General features: G+C 38.2%; 1 protein-coding gene across 16 annotated transcripts in view; it reads right to left on the bottom strand.

The window, feature by feature from the left end:
* The window catches only part of SRPK2 (SRSF protein kinase 2), a 261992-nt gene that overhangs the window by 111469 nt on the left and 129317 nt on the right, over positions 1–21206 (bottom strand). For 4 of the 16 annotated variants that reach the window (XM_073810178.1, XM_019940567.3, XM_033862907.2 and 1 more), the window contains exon 3: positions 15805–15868. The exons of the other annotated variants lie outside the window; for them this stretch is intronic. In XM_073810178.1, the coding sequence (XP_073666279.1) occupies positions 15805–15868 (64 nt within the window). The remainder of the gene's footprint in view (positions 1–15804; positions 15869–21206) is intronic. 16 annotated transcript variants of the gene reach the window in all.

Below are 21206 nucleotides of genomic sequence, written 5' to 3'. Positions count from 1 at the left end.
GTCACGGTGGGCCCCAACGCTGTAGAGCCTGGCAGTTAAGAAGTAACATGAGCAAGAAGCCTGGCAGGGAGGTGACAGTGGCTCCAGCAGCTGCTACAAAGAACAGCTTGAAAATTACATATACATCTCAGCAAACTGCTCACTATCTGCTGGGATAAGATTGGGGGGCTTCCTTTTATCCTTGTATAGACCTCACAAAGTTTCCTGTTGCCTTCTGCTTTCTTTCAAAGATACTTATGATGTACTTTTAAACGCGCAGAGGCGGTTACGCACAGGGTAATTTTTGTCATTGACCCAAGAGCACATAAGGGCAGCCATAAACCAGAAGGATTATTTATTCTCTTTCCCTCCCCCTACAAATACATTTTACAAGGCAGAAAAGTGAAGCACAGACTGGCCATATAACCTATCTACCCGCACAGTGAGGAAGGATTAACAAGATAATGAGTTTGGTTTAGGGCGCGTTAAATTTTGACGTTCCAGCAGACATTTAGGTAATGGTGTAAAGTAGGCAGCTGGATATGTATGTCTGTAGCTCGGAATGGAGAGCTGGAGGTATAAATTCGGCAGTCAGCTCACAGATGGTACTCAACACCATGGCAACGTGAGAAATGAAACATGAAAGGTGAGACCATCTTCGGAGAGAATGCATGAGAAGAGAAACAGACCTCAGGCTGAAACCCTGAGGAAGGGCCAACGTATGCAATAAAGAAGAAATCAAAAGAGAAACTGAGAAGGATCACTTTTACCTCATCTTCTATTCCAATTTCTACGCTAACAAAGAAACCTTCTGTATTTAGCATATCTATCTATTTTAGTGCCAGATATTTTGAATACTGAAGACAATCAACTATAAATTTTACCAATTTTGAAAGGTGGCCAGTTAGTGACAAGAATCTTTCATTTGCCCAGAACTGTCAGGAGAAAAGGGATTGCCTAAGAGTGAAATCTGCTGATGAGTGGCATTTCCAGAAAAGGGAAGCTTTCCCTTTATGTGAATGGTTCACAGAATCAGGTAGCTGAGTGTGAAGCACTGAGATACACAACGGTTAACCAGGATGAGCAATAGGGTAGAAGACAGCAAAAGTGTGAATTCTGTCCATGTGTGCTAGTTATACCTGCTCTGTTTCATGGCAAAGGTTGGCACTCCTAATCTCTTTCCTTTTTGGTACTTACATGTTGAAGTTACTGGAGAAAGAAATGAAGAGTATGAACTCTTATTAAATGCATGCAACCTGACTCAGGACACCTGCTACATAAAAATACTCAAAATCTCTGTTTTCAGACAATGCCCTGAGCACAGGGGTTGGAGCTGCAAAACATGGCTCTGAGGGTACTTTTACCACTAACTGAGGTGTGACATTGTTAGGTCGTAAACATACTGGTTTTCTTACCTACAAAGTGGGAATAGAACCATCTACAGTATGCTTCTACAAGCATTTCTTAAAGAATTAAGAGTGAATAGGAAAATGTGCTGTAAAACGAAAGGCATTTAACATTATTTCTTCCATGCTCTGGTTAGAGCAGATATAAAAAAACAGTACTAGTATAATTTAAAATAATCATTCTTGGTTCTTAAAGAAGAGAAAGGGAACTGGGCAAACCAACTGCATTATGCAATGTTCCAAGACTCCAAATTTAAATACTGCAAGTTACTGGTTTACAAGAATCCTCTGGAATCTTAGATGCATCACTTCACTGTTTCAGGCATCACTTTTTCTTATGCAGAAAACAAGGGTGGAGGATACAATGGATCTCCAATTTCCCTTCTTGCTATGATAATTTTCATCATTACATTCATCTATATATGCCTGGTCAAAAGAACGAGTTAAATGCTTTTGATTAGTTAATGAAAATGAATCGTTATAACTGAGCCGCATCATTCATAAATGCACTTTTACCTGCATCATCTCAACTATATTAAAGTTAGAGGGAAAATAATAATGTTGATAATGTGGCGATTGCTCCAAACATTTCTTTCAATAAGCCTATGACTTGGAACGACACGAGACATGACGATAAATCTTCAATTCCTTCACATGAGTTCTTGTTGCCCATGTGCTTCTCAAAGCATGATTCTATCATGGAGCTGAATGTTATTCTAATGTTTAAATTTAAATACATTATTTTGCACCACATACCCTCAAACTCAAACAGTGCAAGAAAAGAAAAACTTATGTGTTGTATCACTGGAGAAAAGGCTGCTGTCATGATGTCAGTCATTACATAATTTCACATTTGCAGACATACAGCTTTTAACTTACATACATGCAAGGAGTGATGCCACTGAACCCTTAATGGGAATTTAAAAGTTCAGAGTTACATGAAGTACCAAGTCACATCAGGTAACTAGAGAGTGCCTCAACTTTAGAAAAATTAACGTCTGTGGATCCACTTTTAAAATATTAAATTTGAAGAAATTTCTTGGAAAATGCTTGATTTGCATTTATCTAAAAGTATTTCTACAAACAGATACTTCATAACATCTAGTCCTAAGAAACAGAAGGCCTTTAATGTTCTCCATAAAAATCTGTGATTCCATTAAACAATCAGATGGGTGATTAGCGGTAAGTTTTACTACTATGAAATTCAGTTCCATCTTTGTCATAAGCCATTAAATATTTTATAGTAACACTGAGAGAAGCGGGGGATAATAACTATTTTTCCTCAGGGGACCACAAAATAGGGCCTAAGCTGCTGCTGGGAACATGGCTGACTTCAGGGCAGCAACAGCAGCAGAAACTTCTAAGGGGGATGTGACCATGGAGGAACAAAGCGAGGGTGAACTGGACACTGCACAGCTCATAACACACAAGTTCTTGATTTGTTCACTGTGAAACAGATATTTGCATCTACAGTGAAAGAGAAGTGTACAAAGATACCACAACAGCAATAAATCCATCAATACACTCGCCCTTCACCTACAAAAGCTCAGAAAAAAATGACAGTCCTAAACTGAAAAGAAAATCACATACGACAAACCAATGTGTTTATGTATTGTATCACAGGCAGCCAAGCATTCCTCTAGAGAAGTCTTTCCTTTATTCAAACAGACTGTCAAATTAAAACTAATAAGATATGCAAAAAGCAAGCAAGCATTGAATCTCTTTTTCTTAAAAAGACTGAGCTGAGCAACAAAATAAAAATCTTTCTTCCACAATTCTATGTTTAATCCCATTAGACTTGCTTTTCCATAAATGAATATAACTTTGTAGTCAACGTAACTGTAAACCTTCTTCAGCCCAGCATTAAACAGAGGCTCCTCCTGCAAGCTAAGGATTATCCTGACCCTCAAAACAGGATGTCCCTTTTCATCCGGAGTCCAAAGAATACTATCATAAATCACTACTAAACTGTTAAGGGGGGGTTGGGGGGAGGCTAGTGAGGGGAAAAGGCTAGTGAGGGGGACAAGAACTGATTTTCAAAATCAAATTTTGTTTTCTGTTTTTGGCCGTGCCATGGGTCATGCAGGACCACCAGGGAAGTCCTTGGTTTTTTTTTTTAAGCTCTGGCTAAAACAATATCAAGAAGAACAAACTGAGAATAATCTGTGTATGTGTATATGTGTTGAATACCTTAAACCACGAATTCATCAGATAACACAGACTTGGAAATTTGTCTATCTCATTTTATCTTTCTCTTTAAAACCGAACATTTAGGAAACTAAGTTATTGCTTTTCCTATTAATAAGACACTGTTAAGTTAGTAGAACATTAAAAAGAAGACTTAAAATTTAGTTAAGTGGGGGCTTCCCTGGTGGTGCAGTGGTTAAGGATCCACCTACTAATTCAGGAGATACAGGTTCGATCCCTGGTCCTGGAATATCCCACATGCAGCGAAGCAACTAAACCCATGCGCCACAACTACGGAGCCTGTGCTCTAGAGCCCGCAAGCCACAACTACTGAAGTCCACGCGCCTAGAGCCGGTGCTCCACAACTAGAGAAGCCACTGCAGTGAGAAGACCGCGAACCGCAACCAAGAGTCACCCGTGCTCCCCGCAACTAGAGAAAGCCCGTGTGCAGCAATGAAGACCCAAAACAGCCAAAACTAAAACAAATAAATTTATAAAAAATATATATAATTATTTTCTAAATGAAAAAAGAAAGATTAAAACAACGGAGGTCACGGGCATTCTCATCTGAAAATATTATTCAGTGCTTTAAATTTTAAATTAAAGTCAAATAAAATTTATTCTTTGGTCATGAGAGCCACTTATCTGATGCTCTGTAAGGCATGCCTATATTATAGAACCTTCCATCACTACAGAAAGTCTATTGTACAGCACTGGCCTAGAATGTTTTAAATAATTTACAGAAGTGATGCTTTACATATCTACCGGGAAAAGACTTCTGTCACAAATTGTTGATAGAACATTGTGAGACGAACATTTCGTATTTTTAATATTTCATATTCATGATTATCAGGAATCTTGCAATCATGATTAACCATATATAACATAGAAAAAATACTTAAGGTTCAGCAGGCCAACTATCTGTCTTTAGAGTATCTCTACCCATCCAAACAAATAAGGAACCACCCTCTTTTTAAAGCCTTGAAGAAAAACATATTTCATAGCCTCTCTTGGTAATCCTCCCAGAATCAAGGAATTCATCTGCCCTCTCTCACTCAAATGGTAAATACTGCTATAATTTTTCTACCCATTTCCAGAACAGAAGAACAACATTTGGCCACCAACTCTACAGGATATACTGCAACCTTCAATCCTACAAGAAAAAAAATGCATTTCTTTGAACTTCCTTAAAAGACCTTACTTTATGCCCTAAGGAGCATGTACCTGTTCTCAACATAGGCAGAACACGTCCCTTACTGAAACCTTTCAATGATCCTTGTAAACAACAGCACAGAATTCAAAAACCTTACCACTGCATAGAAGAGTCCTTGCCACCAGAGTACATCATCTCTCTCTCACCTATCTTCCAATCTTTTCCTCCACCTCCTTCCCAGCCTTATGGAATTATTTAGAGCTCCCAGACGGTGCCTCGACATTTCATTTCACTATGACTTCTGCCGTGCTGCTTCCTCCGCCTGCAAGGCTAACCTGAGGACTTGGACTTTAGATTCTGGTCCTCCTGCTCTGCACTCCCTAGCTCTACTCTCCCCAAAAGATTCAAACTCCAGCATTTTGTCAAAAAGAAGATCTTGACGAAAAAGGTGATTAAATTTTGCAATAGTCAGTGAATACTTACTGAACATCCACAAGGCTCTGGTTTAACAAGGAAGGTTTGAGAATCTTAATTCCTGTATCTTAAAAAAAATAATAAAACAAAAAGGGAAAACCAACCATCTGTGTTGAATGTTATGTCATCTGTCTGGAGTGAGAAGCTTAGATCATTTAACTTCTTGAAATCTCTTAAAAATTAAGATTCATCAGCATGAACACTAACTACACCCAAGGCATTTATCAATAATAAATGCCTAAGTGAATACAACAGTTGAATGTGTTTTATATCTTGTTAAAGTGGATCGTACTGACCTCACTTTCACTTATGAACAACCCGATGGAAACACCAAAGGGACCACAACAACATTTGGCTTTACTAGAGGGAAGAGGCAAGGAGCAGAGGGACTGATAAGTCAACGCCGCCTGGCATATTGCTCAGAGTCATCTATACAACACTCAAAAAGAGACTAATGTAAGAATCCCAAATCAGCGTGTAAACAAAAAGGTTCATTATACACTGCCAGTGAGAGTGTAAAGCTGCACTTTCTGGAGGCAATTTAACACTCTCTATCGAGAACCTTACAAGTTGGCTTTGTAAATGATTCCATTTCTAAGGTCAAGACTCAATAAATAAAATTATGGTACATCCATCCATATCATGGAATCAGTCCTGTGCAGCCTTTCAAAATTACAGCATTTAAAAAAAATGATGCTATTGAAGATTACTTAATAACATCAGGAAAACTGCATAAGTGTAAAAAGCTAATTCCAAAATAATTTGTCAGTATGATACTGGGTTTCTTGTTGGTGATGGTGTTATTAATGTTTAAGTAAATCTGCTTAAATTTTATAGGTATACGTTACACTAAGACAAAAATTAAACTTAAATTAATAACCGTTACTTACCTTTAATGATAAAAGCATGGTGCTTTTTGTTTTCTTTTTAATCTGAATTTTCTAAAATGAATAAATGTTATCTTCTGAGATATGTGGGAAAGATTATGTTAAATAATAATAATCGTAATTACGGAAAGTTTGGTTCTCCTGAATAAACTAGTATATTTTCTCCTTACAGATAATAAGAGCAATGTAACGTTTTTTTTTCTTTAGTTTGGCTGTCGGAAAACATAAAGTCAGATTTGTCAGTCACCTTCAGGAGCTGCACAGCAAACACCACATATCGGGGTGTGCATCTGACTGTCCTCCCTCGAAACCTTCTACCCTGACCTGAATTTTCTCTGATCCTTTTTCTACTGCATTGTAGATATTATTCTAGCTAGCCTAAAATCTTTTTTGTGGAAAGGGATGGAGGCAAAGAGGAAAAAGAAGGAAAGGGGGAAAGGAGAAAAAGGATGAGGTGACAGTTGTACAAGCAGAACACTGTTCTACCTCTGTAATTTTCAGATTATTTACTAAAGTTTAAGTTCCACCATAATGGGTACGTAATAAATATTTGTAGAATAAATAAATGAAGATAACAACTCCCCAATTTGAGAAATGCATCTCTTTTGGGGGTTCTTCCTACTCTAAACAGTTGATATCTTACTGAATTTTTGGTATCTTAGTATGTGGTTATTAGAGGAGTAGTCACCAGTGCTTTTGCACGTTTGAAATGTCAGAGAAACCCATAAACACATCGCTTAACAAGACAGTTGTTTGACTTGTATTCTATAGATAATGCTTAGTACTCACAGGATTTGAAACTCAGCAAATCTGCACAGGTCTGTGGTTCACAAATTGTAAATCAATGTGCTACAGTACAGTAGAAGAATGTTTATCATGAACAGAATTTAGATAAGATGCTTTTTTTTTTTAAATGACTGGTACAAGTTTGTTTTGTTTTTTAATCTGCACCATCATTTAAAATAAGAGATGTTACAAGAAAAGCAAATTTTCAACTTTTCCTAAAAATCACAAGAACTGGCACAACTTGGTCTGTATTTCAACATGGCAGTTATCAGCAGAAGCTGTCACCTCTTTAGATGGGGTTGTGGTCTCCAGGTTGCCAGAGTCCCCAAGAGGCCCTCATCGCTCATTTATACTGGTCGTCGGGAGACAACTGTGTTTGTAACTCTGCACACCACAGCACTAGTCTTAATATAAGTTCCCCCAAAATGCAATTACTGGTTATTTGTAATTCTTTCAAAGAGTGCCAATGGCCTCCCACCATAGAGTCGTCCATGATACAGTAACTCAGCACTGCACACCCAAGAAAACGACCAAGGTATGTCAGGGTTAAAGCCACCCACCAAAGCCTCTTCTGCTTTTGTGCTGCCGTTGCTGCTCCCTGATTTCCCAATAACTGAGTGGCTAGTACACAGCAGCTGCTGATAAATGTTGGATGGATGAATGGAGGATGGATAGATGACAAATGTAATCTATACTAAAATTAGTCTTAATTTCTTCCAACTACTGGCACATAAAGAATTCTGCCTCAAAGGGAATCTGCAATATGATTATTTAGAGCTATTTTTTATTGGTGCCATTGTTATTCTTATAATAGCTGCTCACATTTGTTCAAAACTTCCCTGAACAACCATTTTGGGGGAAGGGGGTTCCCAAAGTGAAGAAGTGCCACTGCTGGTATATAAAATAATCTTAGGTGATACTTTGGACTAGGTATTGAATCACATACTGAGAAAACTACTCCTTTCCCAAGTTTCTTTAAATCCTTCTAAGTATATCAAAGAGCAAGTCTCACTTTGGTGCTAACACATAACTTAAGTGCTTTTATGACACTGGCCAATTTAATTTCCCTTGTAAACAGAGGGAGCATATGGCTCAGGCCTGAAGCCTTTATCAGACAACAGAATCTAGACAGGATTTAACCATAACTGTTTTTAAAGGCAAATGATACGTTTCTCCCGTTCTGGTAGTGATAGAAAGATTCCCTTTTAAAGAAAATTAACATTTAAAGAGCATTATAAAATTTTATGTCGTATGTATTTTATCACAGTAAAAAAATAAACAAAAAAAGATATTAAGTAAATAACAGTAGAGGGTGGAGTGCAACCATGACAAAGCACCAAGATGATATTCAAAATACTGATATTTGGGAAATAAAAGGCTATATCGTTTGATGTTACCAGTATGGCGCAAAGATGGAAAGTGTTCAGATTTACTTTACTTTCTATTTTACATTAAAACAAATGTAAAAAAAAAGAAAAAAATATATATATATAAAATAAACTGTGCATTTTTATGGTGATAGAAAAACCTAAGATTTGTAATCTTGACAGTTCGTAAGAGTTAAATTAGCTTATGACTATACTTGACCATATGATTATATATATATAATTGACTATCTATAACAATATATGGCTATAATTTATTAATCTATGCCAATACCGTAGAAATAGATATCTCCCTATAACGTAAAAAGTCTTCCCACAAAGTTCATAATTTATAAGCTGCAAATGATGACATAAAATAAAAATATTTTGTGCTGAGAGCACTTCTATATTTAAGATCATAAGTTGGGGCGAATAGTAAGTAAACCAGTAAGAAGACCAAATGTCACCAATACTCCCCACTGTCAAACAGCAGCTGTGACAAATGCTGCAAAGGAGAGATGCATGATTCTGTAACGGTTATAACAGGTGTAATTTGACCTAGGCAGGGCTTCCTTGAGATGAGAAGGCTGGGAGCAGCAAAACAGCAAGGCAGGGGGAACATGACCAAAGTCAAGGAGTCTGAGTCTAGGCTGGAGAGTATAGGTGCTCAATGGCCCAGGTATGGAGTTTACCTTTATGCCAAGAACAATGGGAAGACAGCAGAAGAGTTTGTAAAGTGGAGTTACCTACCTGAGCAGATCTGCATTCTGAAAGGTTTGCTCTGGCTGTAACGTGGCAAGCCTCCCAAGAGGCATCAGGAAACAGAATCAAAGTTTAAACAGGTTACAAACTAACAAAATAATTTAGGAACTGCATCTAGACCAAAACATACCAAAATGTCATAATTTCTTCGTCAGATCTGTGTGGCCTACCTGCATCAAGAGTTTTAAAGGAGAGAGGACTGAAGCTCCAGGGAGGGGTTCTCAGGGTGGGGTGGCTGAGTACCAACAACTGCTAGGTTCTGGTCACTTCCCTGCTTCCCAGTCCAAGCTTGTCTTTTGTATGTTTTACCCGAGAGGTTTCTAATAAGGGTCAACTGAAGAAATGGTTTTGTTACTGAAACCAAATCTGAAAACTGATGTTAACACCCGTGACCTCTAAGACCCAGGTAAAAGACTAGACTAGAAGCAGTCTGTGGGAGAGCTGTACCTCAGATGACTACACCCTATGGTTCCTGTTTGGTCTAAACTTCTCATTGTGATCTTCTTCATAAGAGATGGTACTCGGAAATAGTCCCCTATTTGCTTCTAATCCTCCTCCAAAAGGTTCAAACTCTGGGTCACCCTGGCACACCAACCAGAATGCTACAAGAGAAAGGAGGAAAGGAGGGAAGGGAAAAGGAAAGGGGAGGGAAGAGAGAAAGAATACACAGTACCAGGTGGCAAGGCCTTGGAGCACAGCTGGTGAGGGTGCAGACTGGCACGTTCACTTTGTAAAGCTGGCAATACCCACCGAAGCTCAGCAATGGCGCTCCCAGGAACGACATGCAACAGAAATGGTATGCAAAGGTTCATTCGCCAAAAGACATGTATACAAAGGCTCGCAGAAGCACTATTCCTAAAAGCCACCACCTGCAAACATCCCACATGCTCATCAACAGAATGGATTATCTACTACTGTGAGGTATATTCCTATGGTGAATACTGTACAGCAATGAGACTGAGTCAATTACAGCTACACATGAAAACACGGATGAATCTCACATAGGTAACATCAGGAGAAGATGGACCAAAAGACTACACAGAGGGTTTCTGTTTATATATAATACTCAAAAACAGATAAAACAACTGACTAGGGGCTTCCCAGGTGGCGCAGTGGTTGAGAGTCCGCCTGCCGATGCAGGGGACACGGGTTTGTGCCCCGGTCCGGGAGGATCCTGCATGCCGCGGAGCGGCTGGGCCCGTGAGCCGTGGCCGCTGGGCCTTCACGTCCAGAGCCTGTGCTCCGCGGCGGGAGAGACCGCAGCAGTGAGAGGCCCGCGTACCGGAGGAAAAAAAAAAAAAAAAAAAAAACTGACTAGTCATGTGCAGAAATAATCTCAATTTCTACCTTAATACTAAAGCCCAAAATTAATTACAGACTTAAATATGAAGAGCTGAAAACTTCTAGAAGTAAGCATAGCAAAAACCTTAGTGACCTTGGGCTTGGCAAAGATTTCTTAAATACAACACATAAACCACAAACTACACAAGAAAAAAAATCAATAAACTGAATTTTATAATGATCTGTGATCTATGCACTTTCCCATCTACAATTTAAATATTACAAAATATTAAATAAAAGCAGAAGAAAGCATAAAGACTGAATAGATGGAAGACAACCCAGTCAGCCACTGTCAACTCAGCTCACCACTCAAGAAAGACTACATCTCAAATACTTCTATCCTGCAAATACAGAAACAAAGCCAAGAGTGGCAGAGTTGAGGGGTGGAAAAGGAAAAAACAGTTATCATTAGCTGCCCGTCCTACCCTTTGAGTTGGAATGGGAAGGGGACAGGTCCAATGAAAAAAGCATCTGTTATAAAATTTGGCTCTCCTCCCACGACTACTCTTAATTCACCACAGAGACATGGAGGAAAATATACTCAACATAAGAGCAAATAAAAGACACCTTGATCCTGGATCATTTTCCACTGAACATCCTTTAGTTTCTTCTCTCTTCATCTGGTCCCATCCTTATTTATTTATTCTCTCCCTTCTGTTCTCCTGATTCTTCCAGACTTCTCTTTTTGCTTTCTGCAACCATGCATTACTATCATATGTCTTTTTCTCTTCACTGAAGAGGCTCCAAATTAAGAAAAGGAATTAAAATATATACACAAAAATAGCACAGGTTCTTTATGTTATTTCAAATGCCCTTATACTGGGGGAGGGGCAACATACCAATCTCATCACTTCTCACCAATTCTGTTTATATAGCATTGGTAGAATATAAGCCACAGCATAATTATTTTTATGATACTTTCTCCCTCTCCCTTTTTCTCTTCTTTAAAAGGTAGCTAGCAACTTGTCAAGTCAACTATGTGCTAGCTATGTGGGATGCTAAAGATATAGGATACTACTTCATATCTATTCCAGTATAAGGACCCCTTTTAACACCAAAAAATGTCAAAAACACATACACAACAAGAGATGATCCTTTTAGTATCCGTTCCCTGAGAAAATGCAATCCTACAAAGGCACCGATATTTCATTAACTTTTGACTAATTGTGAACCTTATTAATCACAACATCCATTCACATTTTACAATAGCAGATGTGAGCAATGCTTAGTGTGAATGCAGATTCTCAGCTTCTCAAGCCCCTTATCTCAGGACCTCCTCAACCCTCCATGGACTCAGCCTAGATGGACTGGGAAGCATAGCTCTCAGCACTCTGGGCTCAACTCTTCTGTATTAAGTATTGTCTGATTTTGTTCATGATTCACTGAAGAAGCAGTAATAGAGTTTGAAAAAATTTGAGGCAGAGTGAAGTGTTTTCTGTTCACTCAGGACCTTTCTGGGAATGATTTAATCAGAGTCTCCCTACAGCACACTCCGCTTTCTCCTCTCTTAGAACTAGTATCTGAAAATGTTTAATAAATGATTACTACCTTTCTTCCAGCTCTTACCATTATTACTATACGCCTCTTCCCCACCTACTCTAACCCCATAAATTTCCACATCCCTGGAGTGCTCTAGCTAGGAAAAGGTAAGAGGAAACAAAAACTTGAAAAACCTAACTAATTTTTGCATCAAATAAATTTTTACGGCTTTTTTTTTTTACATTAAGTAGCGGCAGATGAAGAACTAAAATTATGCTCGACCCTTGTCTCTACCATGGTTTAAGCTGAATATAATCCATCTATCCAACAGCAGCTCAATTAAAAGGAAAATATTCACTGTAGGGTTTATTCCTAAAATCTGCAGAAGGGCACTCTCTTGCAACAGATATGTCTTCCTCTTAACTGGCAATAACATACAAATCAGGCTCATTTGTTTTTTTTATTCATTCAATAATGTTCTCTGTCCTTAATTTTAAAAATGGGTAAGTTGACATTTTTCTCTCTCTCCAAAATATAAAACCAAAAACTAAATTACAACTTTTGTCACCCCACTGTTTTTTGTCTTATGAGTCAGCCATTCGGAAAAGAAGTGCTCCACACCTCCCCTGCTAAATGATATTCAATGGACACCCCTCCATTCTGTTAAAGGTTAAAAAAAAAAAAAAAAGAATTTATATTTCAAGGTGGTATTGTAATTTGTTAAGATAACATATTTTTGGGGCTTCCCTGGTGGTGCAGTGGTTGGGAGTCCACCTGACGATGCAGGGGACGCGGGTTCGTGTCCCGGTCCGGGAAGATCCCACATGCCGCGGAGCGGCTGGGCCCGTGAGCCATGGCCGCTGAGCCTGCGCGTCCGGAGCCTGTGCTCCGCAACGGGAGAGGCCACAACTGTGAGAGGCCCGCGTACCGGGGGGAAAAAAAAAAAACATATTTTCTAATTCAGGTCACAAAAAAACTTCAAAACTCCATTACAATATAACTTAAATCATATTTGTATGTATTCTCAATGAATGATCCTTAAGAGTCTACAAAAATAAAGTCTGTTTTGCTTTTCCCATTTTATAATATTGTCTGAAAAAAAAATAATTCAACCACTACCAGCTGTCACAGGACTAGCAATTCTCATTAAGCGGGTGAAAAATATGAGATGGAAAGACTATTATGAACATCACATCACTGTTTATATATCACATTTTGTACTTAAAAACATCGTTCCTCCACTCGGTTCTCTGAGATATCATATCAAACGATCACTCTAGGGGATTTCCCTGGTGGTGCAGTGGTTAAGAATTCACCTGCCAATGCAGGGGGAGACGGGTTCGAGCCCTGGTCCGGGAAGATCCCACATGCTACGGAGCAGCTGCGCCCGTGCGCCACAACTGTTGAGCCTGTGCTCTAGAGCCTGCGAGCCACAACTACTGAAGCCGGTGCGCCTGGAGCCCGTGCTCTGCAACAAGAGAAGCCACCGCAATGAGAAGCCCGCGCACCGCAATGAAGAGCAGCCCCCGCTCACTGCAACTAGAGAAAGCCCGCGCACAGCAATGAAGACCCGACACAGTCGTACATACATACATACAAACATAAGATCATGCTATACTGCAGACAGTGAACAAAAAATCAATCGTGACAAATGATAACTTGGTTTCTCACAAGTAGCTTCTCCCCTCTTTAAAGAAAAACAGGGTCTCTTCATCCTTTTTACCAAAAAATACGTGGGAATACTGACTATAGGTAAATGCCAGATATCTTTAAGACTCATGCCATGCTTCAAATAACTATTTAAAACAAAACAAAGACTTTAAAAATTTAGGTGATTAGAGAACAAGGAATTGCAGAATGTGGTGGTAATGTTACATGATACTATAAAACTATTAAATTGCTGGGGCAAATATAGTCTTCCTAAGCCATGAATTTTTTTTTTAAATTCAGATTCTTGTTTTTCAAGTTCTTCCAAATAAAATAAAAAGACAAATGACCATGATTGTATAATTTATTTAAAGGAGGGGGAGAAAAGAGTAATTTCTATTTTTAATATTTCTACATTAATAAAACAACTTCTATGTTGGCAAAGTGTTGGCTTAGCCATAAGCTACATTTATACCCATTAAGTCAGCATATCACAATTGCCAAATATATGTGTAAGCATCCCCCAAAAGAGTAACAAACAAAGCAAGCAAGCTCTGGTAAAATGTGTATAGAGTTGTCATAAGCACAGTGGCAGATTTCTAAACTTTAAAATCATGTCTGCATTCATCCTCCCTTTTCATCAAATTTAACCACAGGAGCTTAGGTGAAACAATAATAATAATTTTTAAATAAATATATGTAATCACCAATTATTTTAGAATCTTTCCTTATAAGAGTGTATTTTAACTACAAAAACCTCACCCATTCCTAACTTGTTTCTCAATAATATTCACCCATTCTGTTTAACCTTCAATTTCTCAATAGAGAACACATGCTACTCAAAAAGCCAACGTAATTATTGTTGTAATGCCATTAAGAATGCTCTTCCTAGTAACAAAACTCTAATATTACAGTTGGTACCCGGTACGTTCACTATTTACACCACCATCCTCTCCCCTTCCCATCACCACCATTTTACTGGCAGAATATTCACAAGGCTGAAGATTGTTTTTCATCTCAGCAAAGAGAATGCTTAAAATGGGATGGCTAGCCACAAACCAGAAGTTAGAAGCTACATAAAAATAAACACAAATGTGTCTAAATTTTTCTATGTTCAACCTCTAAAGAAAGCAGTAACATCCTTCCTTATTCATAATTCCCTAAATTAAAGCCAGGAGCCTTTCACCCAATTATACTAATAAATTGATTTAATGTCATCATTTTGCCATCACATCATGTTCTCCATACACTAGTGTACTATAATTAAATTCATTTTACCATGCTGGGTTCTTCACCTCCTATTTTCTTTCCAGGGTTTTTCCTATATCATTCTTTAACTACCAAAGCATTTCTCCATAATATTTTCCTAAATATTAAATCTATGAACAAAAAGACAACCCTGAAGACTAACCAGGGAAAAGATAAATCAACACACCTTAATACAAAATACCAACATTACATATAAACTATTAGGCAACCAACAGAATGGTAAGCATCAACTGTATGCCCAAGAACCTCAATTTAAAATATTATGTAGTAGAAACAATTTTGGTAAACAGAAGTGAACACACATTTACATATCAAAATAGGCAACTATAGACCCATTTCTGACTTGAGAGAAACATATCTTAATTCTGTTTATTAAGTAAAATAGGCATTTTATGAAAATATCTCCTTAGAGGTATAATCATTCGATTGACAGATAAAATAATTGCTTTAAAAATACTTCTGAGTCATTTTGTCCTTACCTGCAGGCATGAACCATTACTGCATGCAGTGACTGTTCCATTTCCTAGCACAGACTTGAAGAAGCATCATATCTCTCTTTCAGAATGTGACTAATATGTGGGTTTGCAATTCCTAAGCTATTTACAAATGGCACTCCCTTTCCACATAAGAAAATATTTAATACAACCGAAAGCTAAGTATTTTTAACCTAGATCTTACAAACAATATTGGTAATTTTGTGTAGCAACAACCTCAAAATACAGGAAACAAACCTAGTACTAGTATTTCCTTAAAGAATGCAAGATTTCTGTTTATTTTTTAGCTAAGTATATTATTTTTTAAAGCCTTCAACAGCTGTCACACACGAACCACCAGTCTGCTGTGTTATGGTGTGCATGCTGCAGCTGATTAGGCTTCACTATTTTTTTTTAAATCAATTAGCCTTTGTAAAAGCAGAACAGCTTACCGAAATACACGTCTTCAAAACAGCACAATGACCAGCATGCAATACGATACGTTATATAGCAAACTTGACAAGAAAAAAATACACCCTGATTTGTTTCTTAGCAATGCTACACCATTAATTGTTCATGCAAGAGATGTAGCTGTACCTTTCTGAAGAGGACGACTTCTCAGAGTTAACTGACATCAGCAGCTCAATCTTCTGCTTGATTTCTGGAAAAATCAGAAAATATTCACAACCAAGATTGCCTGCCCTTGCTTTCACAAGCCTTATATCAAGAGATTTTTCTTCCCTAATCCCTTTTGTTCAAAATGAGGCCACAAGATTCGCAGTACTTCTGTTAGGACTGGGATTCAATGGTGCTCTAAAGGGAAAAAGCTCCAGAGGCATCAGGCCTTGCTAAACTATGCACATGACTGTTTATGAAAGCAGGAAGTACCATTTCTTTCAAGCAGAGGGGTGTTTTCTTTTTTTTAAGGTAGAACTAGCATGGCTCTACAGGAAGATTTTTAAATGCATCAAATTAAAATACAAACCAAAAATGCTAACAACTAGATTGAACATACCAGATAATTTAAGAAGTCTTGGTAATAAAGTTACAGACTGTAATAAACAGATAGGCAACCCTTGGCTACTTCTATTTCATCAGCCCTGAAAAATATGGCTCAGTGAATCATTTTTATCACTTAAGAATGAAATATTAAACCAGAATCCCAATTTTTAGACTAAAAATATTTTAATCTGCTATAATTTATTGATTGTCTTTAAAGATACATTTATATCTACTCCCTAACTCTTTTAGAAAAACACTTCTGTTTTACACCTTAATTTTCCCCTCCTCCTTCGCAGTACAGCACAAGTGAACAGCAACACCCAGTTACCAAGCAGATAATATACTTGTCCTTTTAGGAGAGGACTGACAACGCTATCTACAACAGAAATGTAAGCGCCAATTCAATTTAATTAAAAGATCATTGCCGATACTGATTCGGAAAAAAAAAGATTATAGACAAAAAGGGAAGGTGAGGTAAAAATAAGAGAGGAAAAAGAGAAGGAAAAAAAACCTAACACATTTCCTTTAAAATATTAACCATTAATATAAAGCACATAATTTTACATGAATAAAACTGATGTGGTCCTATTATCTAGACTATTTCACATATAAAGCTGTTTTCCTATTTGTAAATGTGTTTTCCTATTCAAAATCTTAAGAATTCACATAACAAATATAAAGCACAATCCCACTAAATCTATAGGCAGTTTCAGGATTTCAAAGTAGACCTCAATAGTTTGGGGTTTTTTTTTAAATGGTAAAACTAATTTTAAGAATCTTGATTCTAGAAATCCAAGGAATATGAAATGTTAAGGGAAAAAAGGAAAATAATTAGTTGCATAAAATACAATGGGTCTGTACAGAAATAATATCCTCTCAGTGTTGTTAAAATAAGAGTTTTTCCAAATTTTTTAAGCTAACAACTTCATCCAATGAGCATTATAAAGCTGGCATGAATATCTAATGAGAGCATGGACTCTACCACAGGCTACAGCCAAACTACCACTGGGGAGAGCATATAGCACAGTGGTGAAACTGAGATGATGATAATGAAACTTACCTTGAGGAGTCTTACGTGGATTACAGAGCCTGGCACCTGGTGCCGTAGTGAATGCTCAGTAACGCCCCGTTTAAAAAGACCATGGCATTTAAGAACTCAGGCTCCAGGATCCGCCGCCAAGCAGCCTAGGATTTGAAAGCAGGCTTCTCTATCATTTTTAACAGCCATATGACCTTGGGGAAATAAACTCTCTAAGCCTCTATCTCCTCTCCTATAAAATGGGGATAATAATTCTACATGAAGGGCTGTTGTAAGGACTTAATAACATAACCCATGAAAGGCATGTAGTGTTGTACTTGGCACGTAGTAATAAGCCCTCACTGCCTAGCAAAGGATGGGATCCTAAATAAATATTTGTTGAATGACCTAATGAGGTATACTAGGTCTGTCCCATTTTAAAGAGCTTTTCTATAGTTTTAATCCACCTTCTCCTTCTTACTACCAACCTTAACATTCACCTTTTTATCACCGTAGTATTGATATTATTATATGTGGAAATTAAACTTTAACCTGTGTCTCAGCCTTCCTTTCCAGAGGAATTATTCTCGGTTTATCAACTAGCCACCGCAGGAATGAGGTGACACTTGAATTCTTCTTCACTGTGGCAATTTTTCATTCCAAAAAGACAGAAAGTTCACACTTCAGGGTATCTCTATAATATCTGTGCACTTAAGCTGAAAGTCCCCAAGATTAAACTGCATAGCTCTAATGAAGTATATGCCCATCTTACACATATTAGAAAGAAAAGTTAAAGCTCTAAACCATTTTCTGGCTGGTGACTTTGGAAGCTACAAACCAAAAAGGTTTCAAATAATTCATGGAAAGGTTTCCAACATGATTTTCACATTTTGTTTTTCAAACCTTCAGATCTGTTTATAGCTCCAGAAGGACTGAAAGGTTCAGGAATGTTCACAAATACCACATTAACATTGTATCCACTGAGGGCCATGCATTCCCTCTACACTCCTATCTAATCCTTATCAATACCAGCCAAGGGTCTGAATACTCCCCATGTTCATTCTACCACAATAAACGCCACAGTCCTGGGGGGCTTTGATGTTCATGTCAATATGATTCCAAACACCCTTGGTTAAGGGCCTTGGGCTCCTCAATAGTGTCCTGAACCTCTGATCACCTGAGTCATCTACTACCATGACCACACGTAGGATGCTCTCCTACACACACTGCAAATACGTCCCCCAAATTAGTTGTTTTTCTGTATCTATACTGGATATTTCACAGTATCCAGGGCCCTATACTTTATTTTTCTGCAATTAATCCCACCAGTCTTTTCCTTTACGCATTACGGTTTTCCTGTTAAACTCACATTTCCTTATTTCACAAATAAATAAGCAAGTAGTACCTATATCTCTAATACTTCATTTTCTACTCAATAACATGAGTTTGAAGACTCCTGGAACACTTAGGGTCCACAGTTGAACCAATCCCTAAGAACCCTGACAAGGAATAGCAGTGAACAATAACTACTACCAAAACATAGTCCAGTAAAGGAGGTGCTTCAAAGATTCAGACCCTAGAAGAGAAACTGGGCAGTCCTGAATCCACCTAGAATCCTAAGAGCATTAGCAAAATAAGCGTAACACAGGGCTCCCATGGAGAGGATCCGCTACCGTGTCCTTTAAGATCACTAAACACCGAGCATGAGCTCACAAAGGACGCTTATTTTTATGACATGGAAATTAAATAAGACATCATAATTGGGCAAACAGTTCTACCTAAACTCGTAGACCTACGTCCTTTTAACATCGGTGTTATTCTAACAGATTTACTAAATTTCCTCTCACTTGGCAAATTTGGAGCCATTTCAGGCTACAAGAAACAGGTACGTGCTCAGGTTACTTCAGGTGACAGGATAATACAGCAAGAATACATCTAGAAGTTAAGAGGAGGAAAAAAAATGCCTCAGTAGGCCTCAGAACCAGAATCCTGTTCAGAAGACAGGGCAGCTCTTGAAACCCAGTTACAATACCAAGTGCTCTGAGGGACTGTTCTCCACCTTAACCTTTCCCCATCCTGGCGGTCAAAACCTCTGACCCTAATTCCATTTCTCCCTTCGCTACCAACTCGTAACTACTTCTCTTTACTTCACATGTTCACAGATTCTACTGCCTTGGAATGCATACTTATGGCCTTCTCTCACCTTAAGCGAGTATCTTTAAGGGGCTCCTGCTTAAGCTCGCAAGAAGGCCTGCAGACACTTTTCCTGCTCAGGTGTCAATCCATGATACTACCATCTGGGACCAAGTATTGAGGTCCTGACTCAAAATTCAAGAGACTGACACAAAAGAGACTCTTCATAAAGGGACAGGAGTAAAGCAAGCTCTCTGAGACATCTAGGAAGATCAATGATTAACTGCTCCCAACATCCTGAAGATCAGTCTAGCCTAAAAAGGAGTCCCTGTTATCCCAGCATTCATTATTCAAGTTTTCTTTGTCATGAGAATGCACAGAAAAGCAAAAATTGTGCAAAAAATGACCACTGATAAACTGACCATTCAAACAACTGTCCCTGATATTCACCAGCCTCTACCCCCATCCATCAAATGCCTTCTCTGTTCAGTCTCTCACTGATGGTCATACAGCCCAACAATTCAAACAAAATGCAAGGCCAGAGCAAAGTGAACACTGAAAATCTGAAACAAAGGATGGAACTTTAGACAAAGATGACGGACAATACTAAAGAAATGTTAGAATCCCAGGCAAACCCACTGACAAATGACAATATAGAAAGGAGTTAAGAAGGTTAGTAATTGGTAAGAGTAATCAACAAGGACAATAATATGCTAAGTGTCTCAGGAATGATAGTGGGGGAAAATAATAACACTCTTAAATAGTCTGCAAAAATATCCAACATTACAATTGCATTACTACTTAAAAGATATCCAGTCACATTATTACAGTCACCCCCTGGTATTCATGGGATAGGGGGGGCTGATTGGTTCCAGGACTCCCACCCCCACCCCCTACCCACTGCTGATAACAAAATCCACAAATGCTCAAGTCCCTTATATAAATGAGGTAGTACAGGCAGCCCTCAGTATCCATGGATTCAGAACCCACAGGGATCAACTGTATATAAAACTTAATACGAATATGTATGTCAGAAACAATCAGCACTTGATACACTCTTCCTTCTAAAACTCAGTAAAACTCAGTACATATTTTTCAACTACAGCTTGAACTTTTGTTAAATAAAATAAGCTTACTTCTAAAACCTGATTTTATTTTTCAAAATAAAGTCTCAATTTCACCCGCCTTCCTTAAAAGCAGTCTTTTTCTGGTATAAATTTCCTCCTGCTATAGTTACAAAACAGTATTACTTTATGTTCCTGAATATAGTACAATGCCAACCAACAACAATATGTATGCTCCAAACTCTACAATGGGGCGGGCTGGGGTGGGGGTGGGGGGGAATTGGTGGGGGATTGGAGGAGGAGGAGAAGAAGGTGGTCTCAGGCTGGTTAGGTTTCCGGCTTAAAGCTTTCAAGGTAGCTAATGCTGCCACTTACAAGAAACTTCACTTCCTAAAGAAAATGTTTTCCTCTGTCAGTTTTAAAATTATTATTCTGAGTGCAACTTATAACCCAAAAGAAATGCTAGTTTAAAAGGAAAGACTTGTTATTGATTTCCAAATCCTAGTAAGGAAAGTGGGTCAATCCCCTAAAATTGGGATTCCCCTTCTCACCCACCCCCTGGAAGCCACCAAGCAAGAAGGCAGACAAAAGAGACCAATGCTAGGGTTGTGTCTGCACCAGGCCAAGACCCCAGATCATCCATCCTAACACTGTATGGAGCACCATAAAACTTTAAGTTCATCACACAGTACTTGTTACCGATGCTTTGTTATTTTTATGTTGAGGAATTTCAGAAACAAATACAAAACTGCATTAAAGTGTGAAAATATGAATGTTGAAAT

The sequence above is a fragment of the Tursiops truncatus genome, chromosome 9 (assembly GCF_011762595.2).
Source record: "Tursiops truncatus isolate mTurTru1 chromosome 9, mTurTru1.mat.Y, whole genome shotgun sequence".
Lineage (NCBI taxonomy): Eukaryota > Metazoa > Chordata > Mammalia > Artiodactyla > Delphinidae > Tursiops > Tursiops truncatus.
This window is presented reverse-complemented; position numbering and strand designations above follow the sequence as displayed.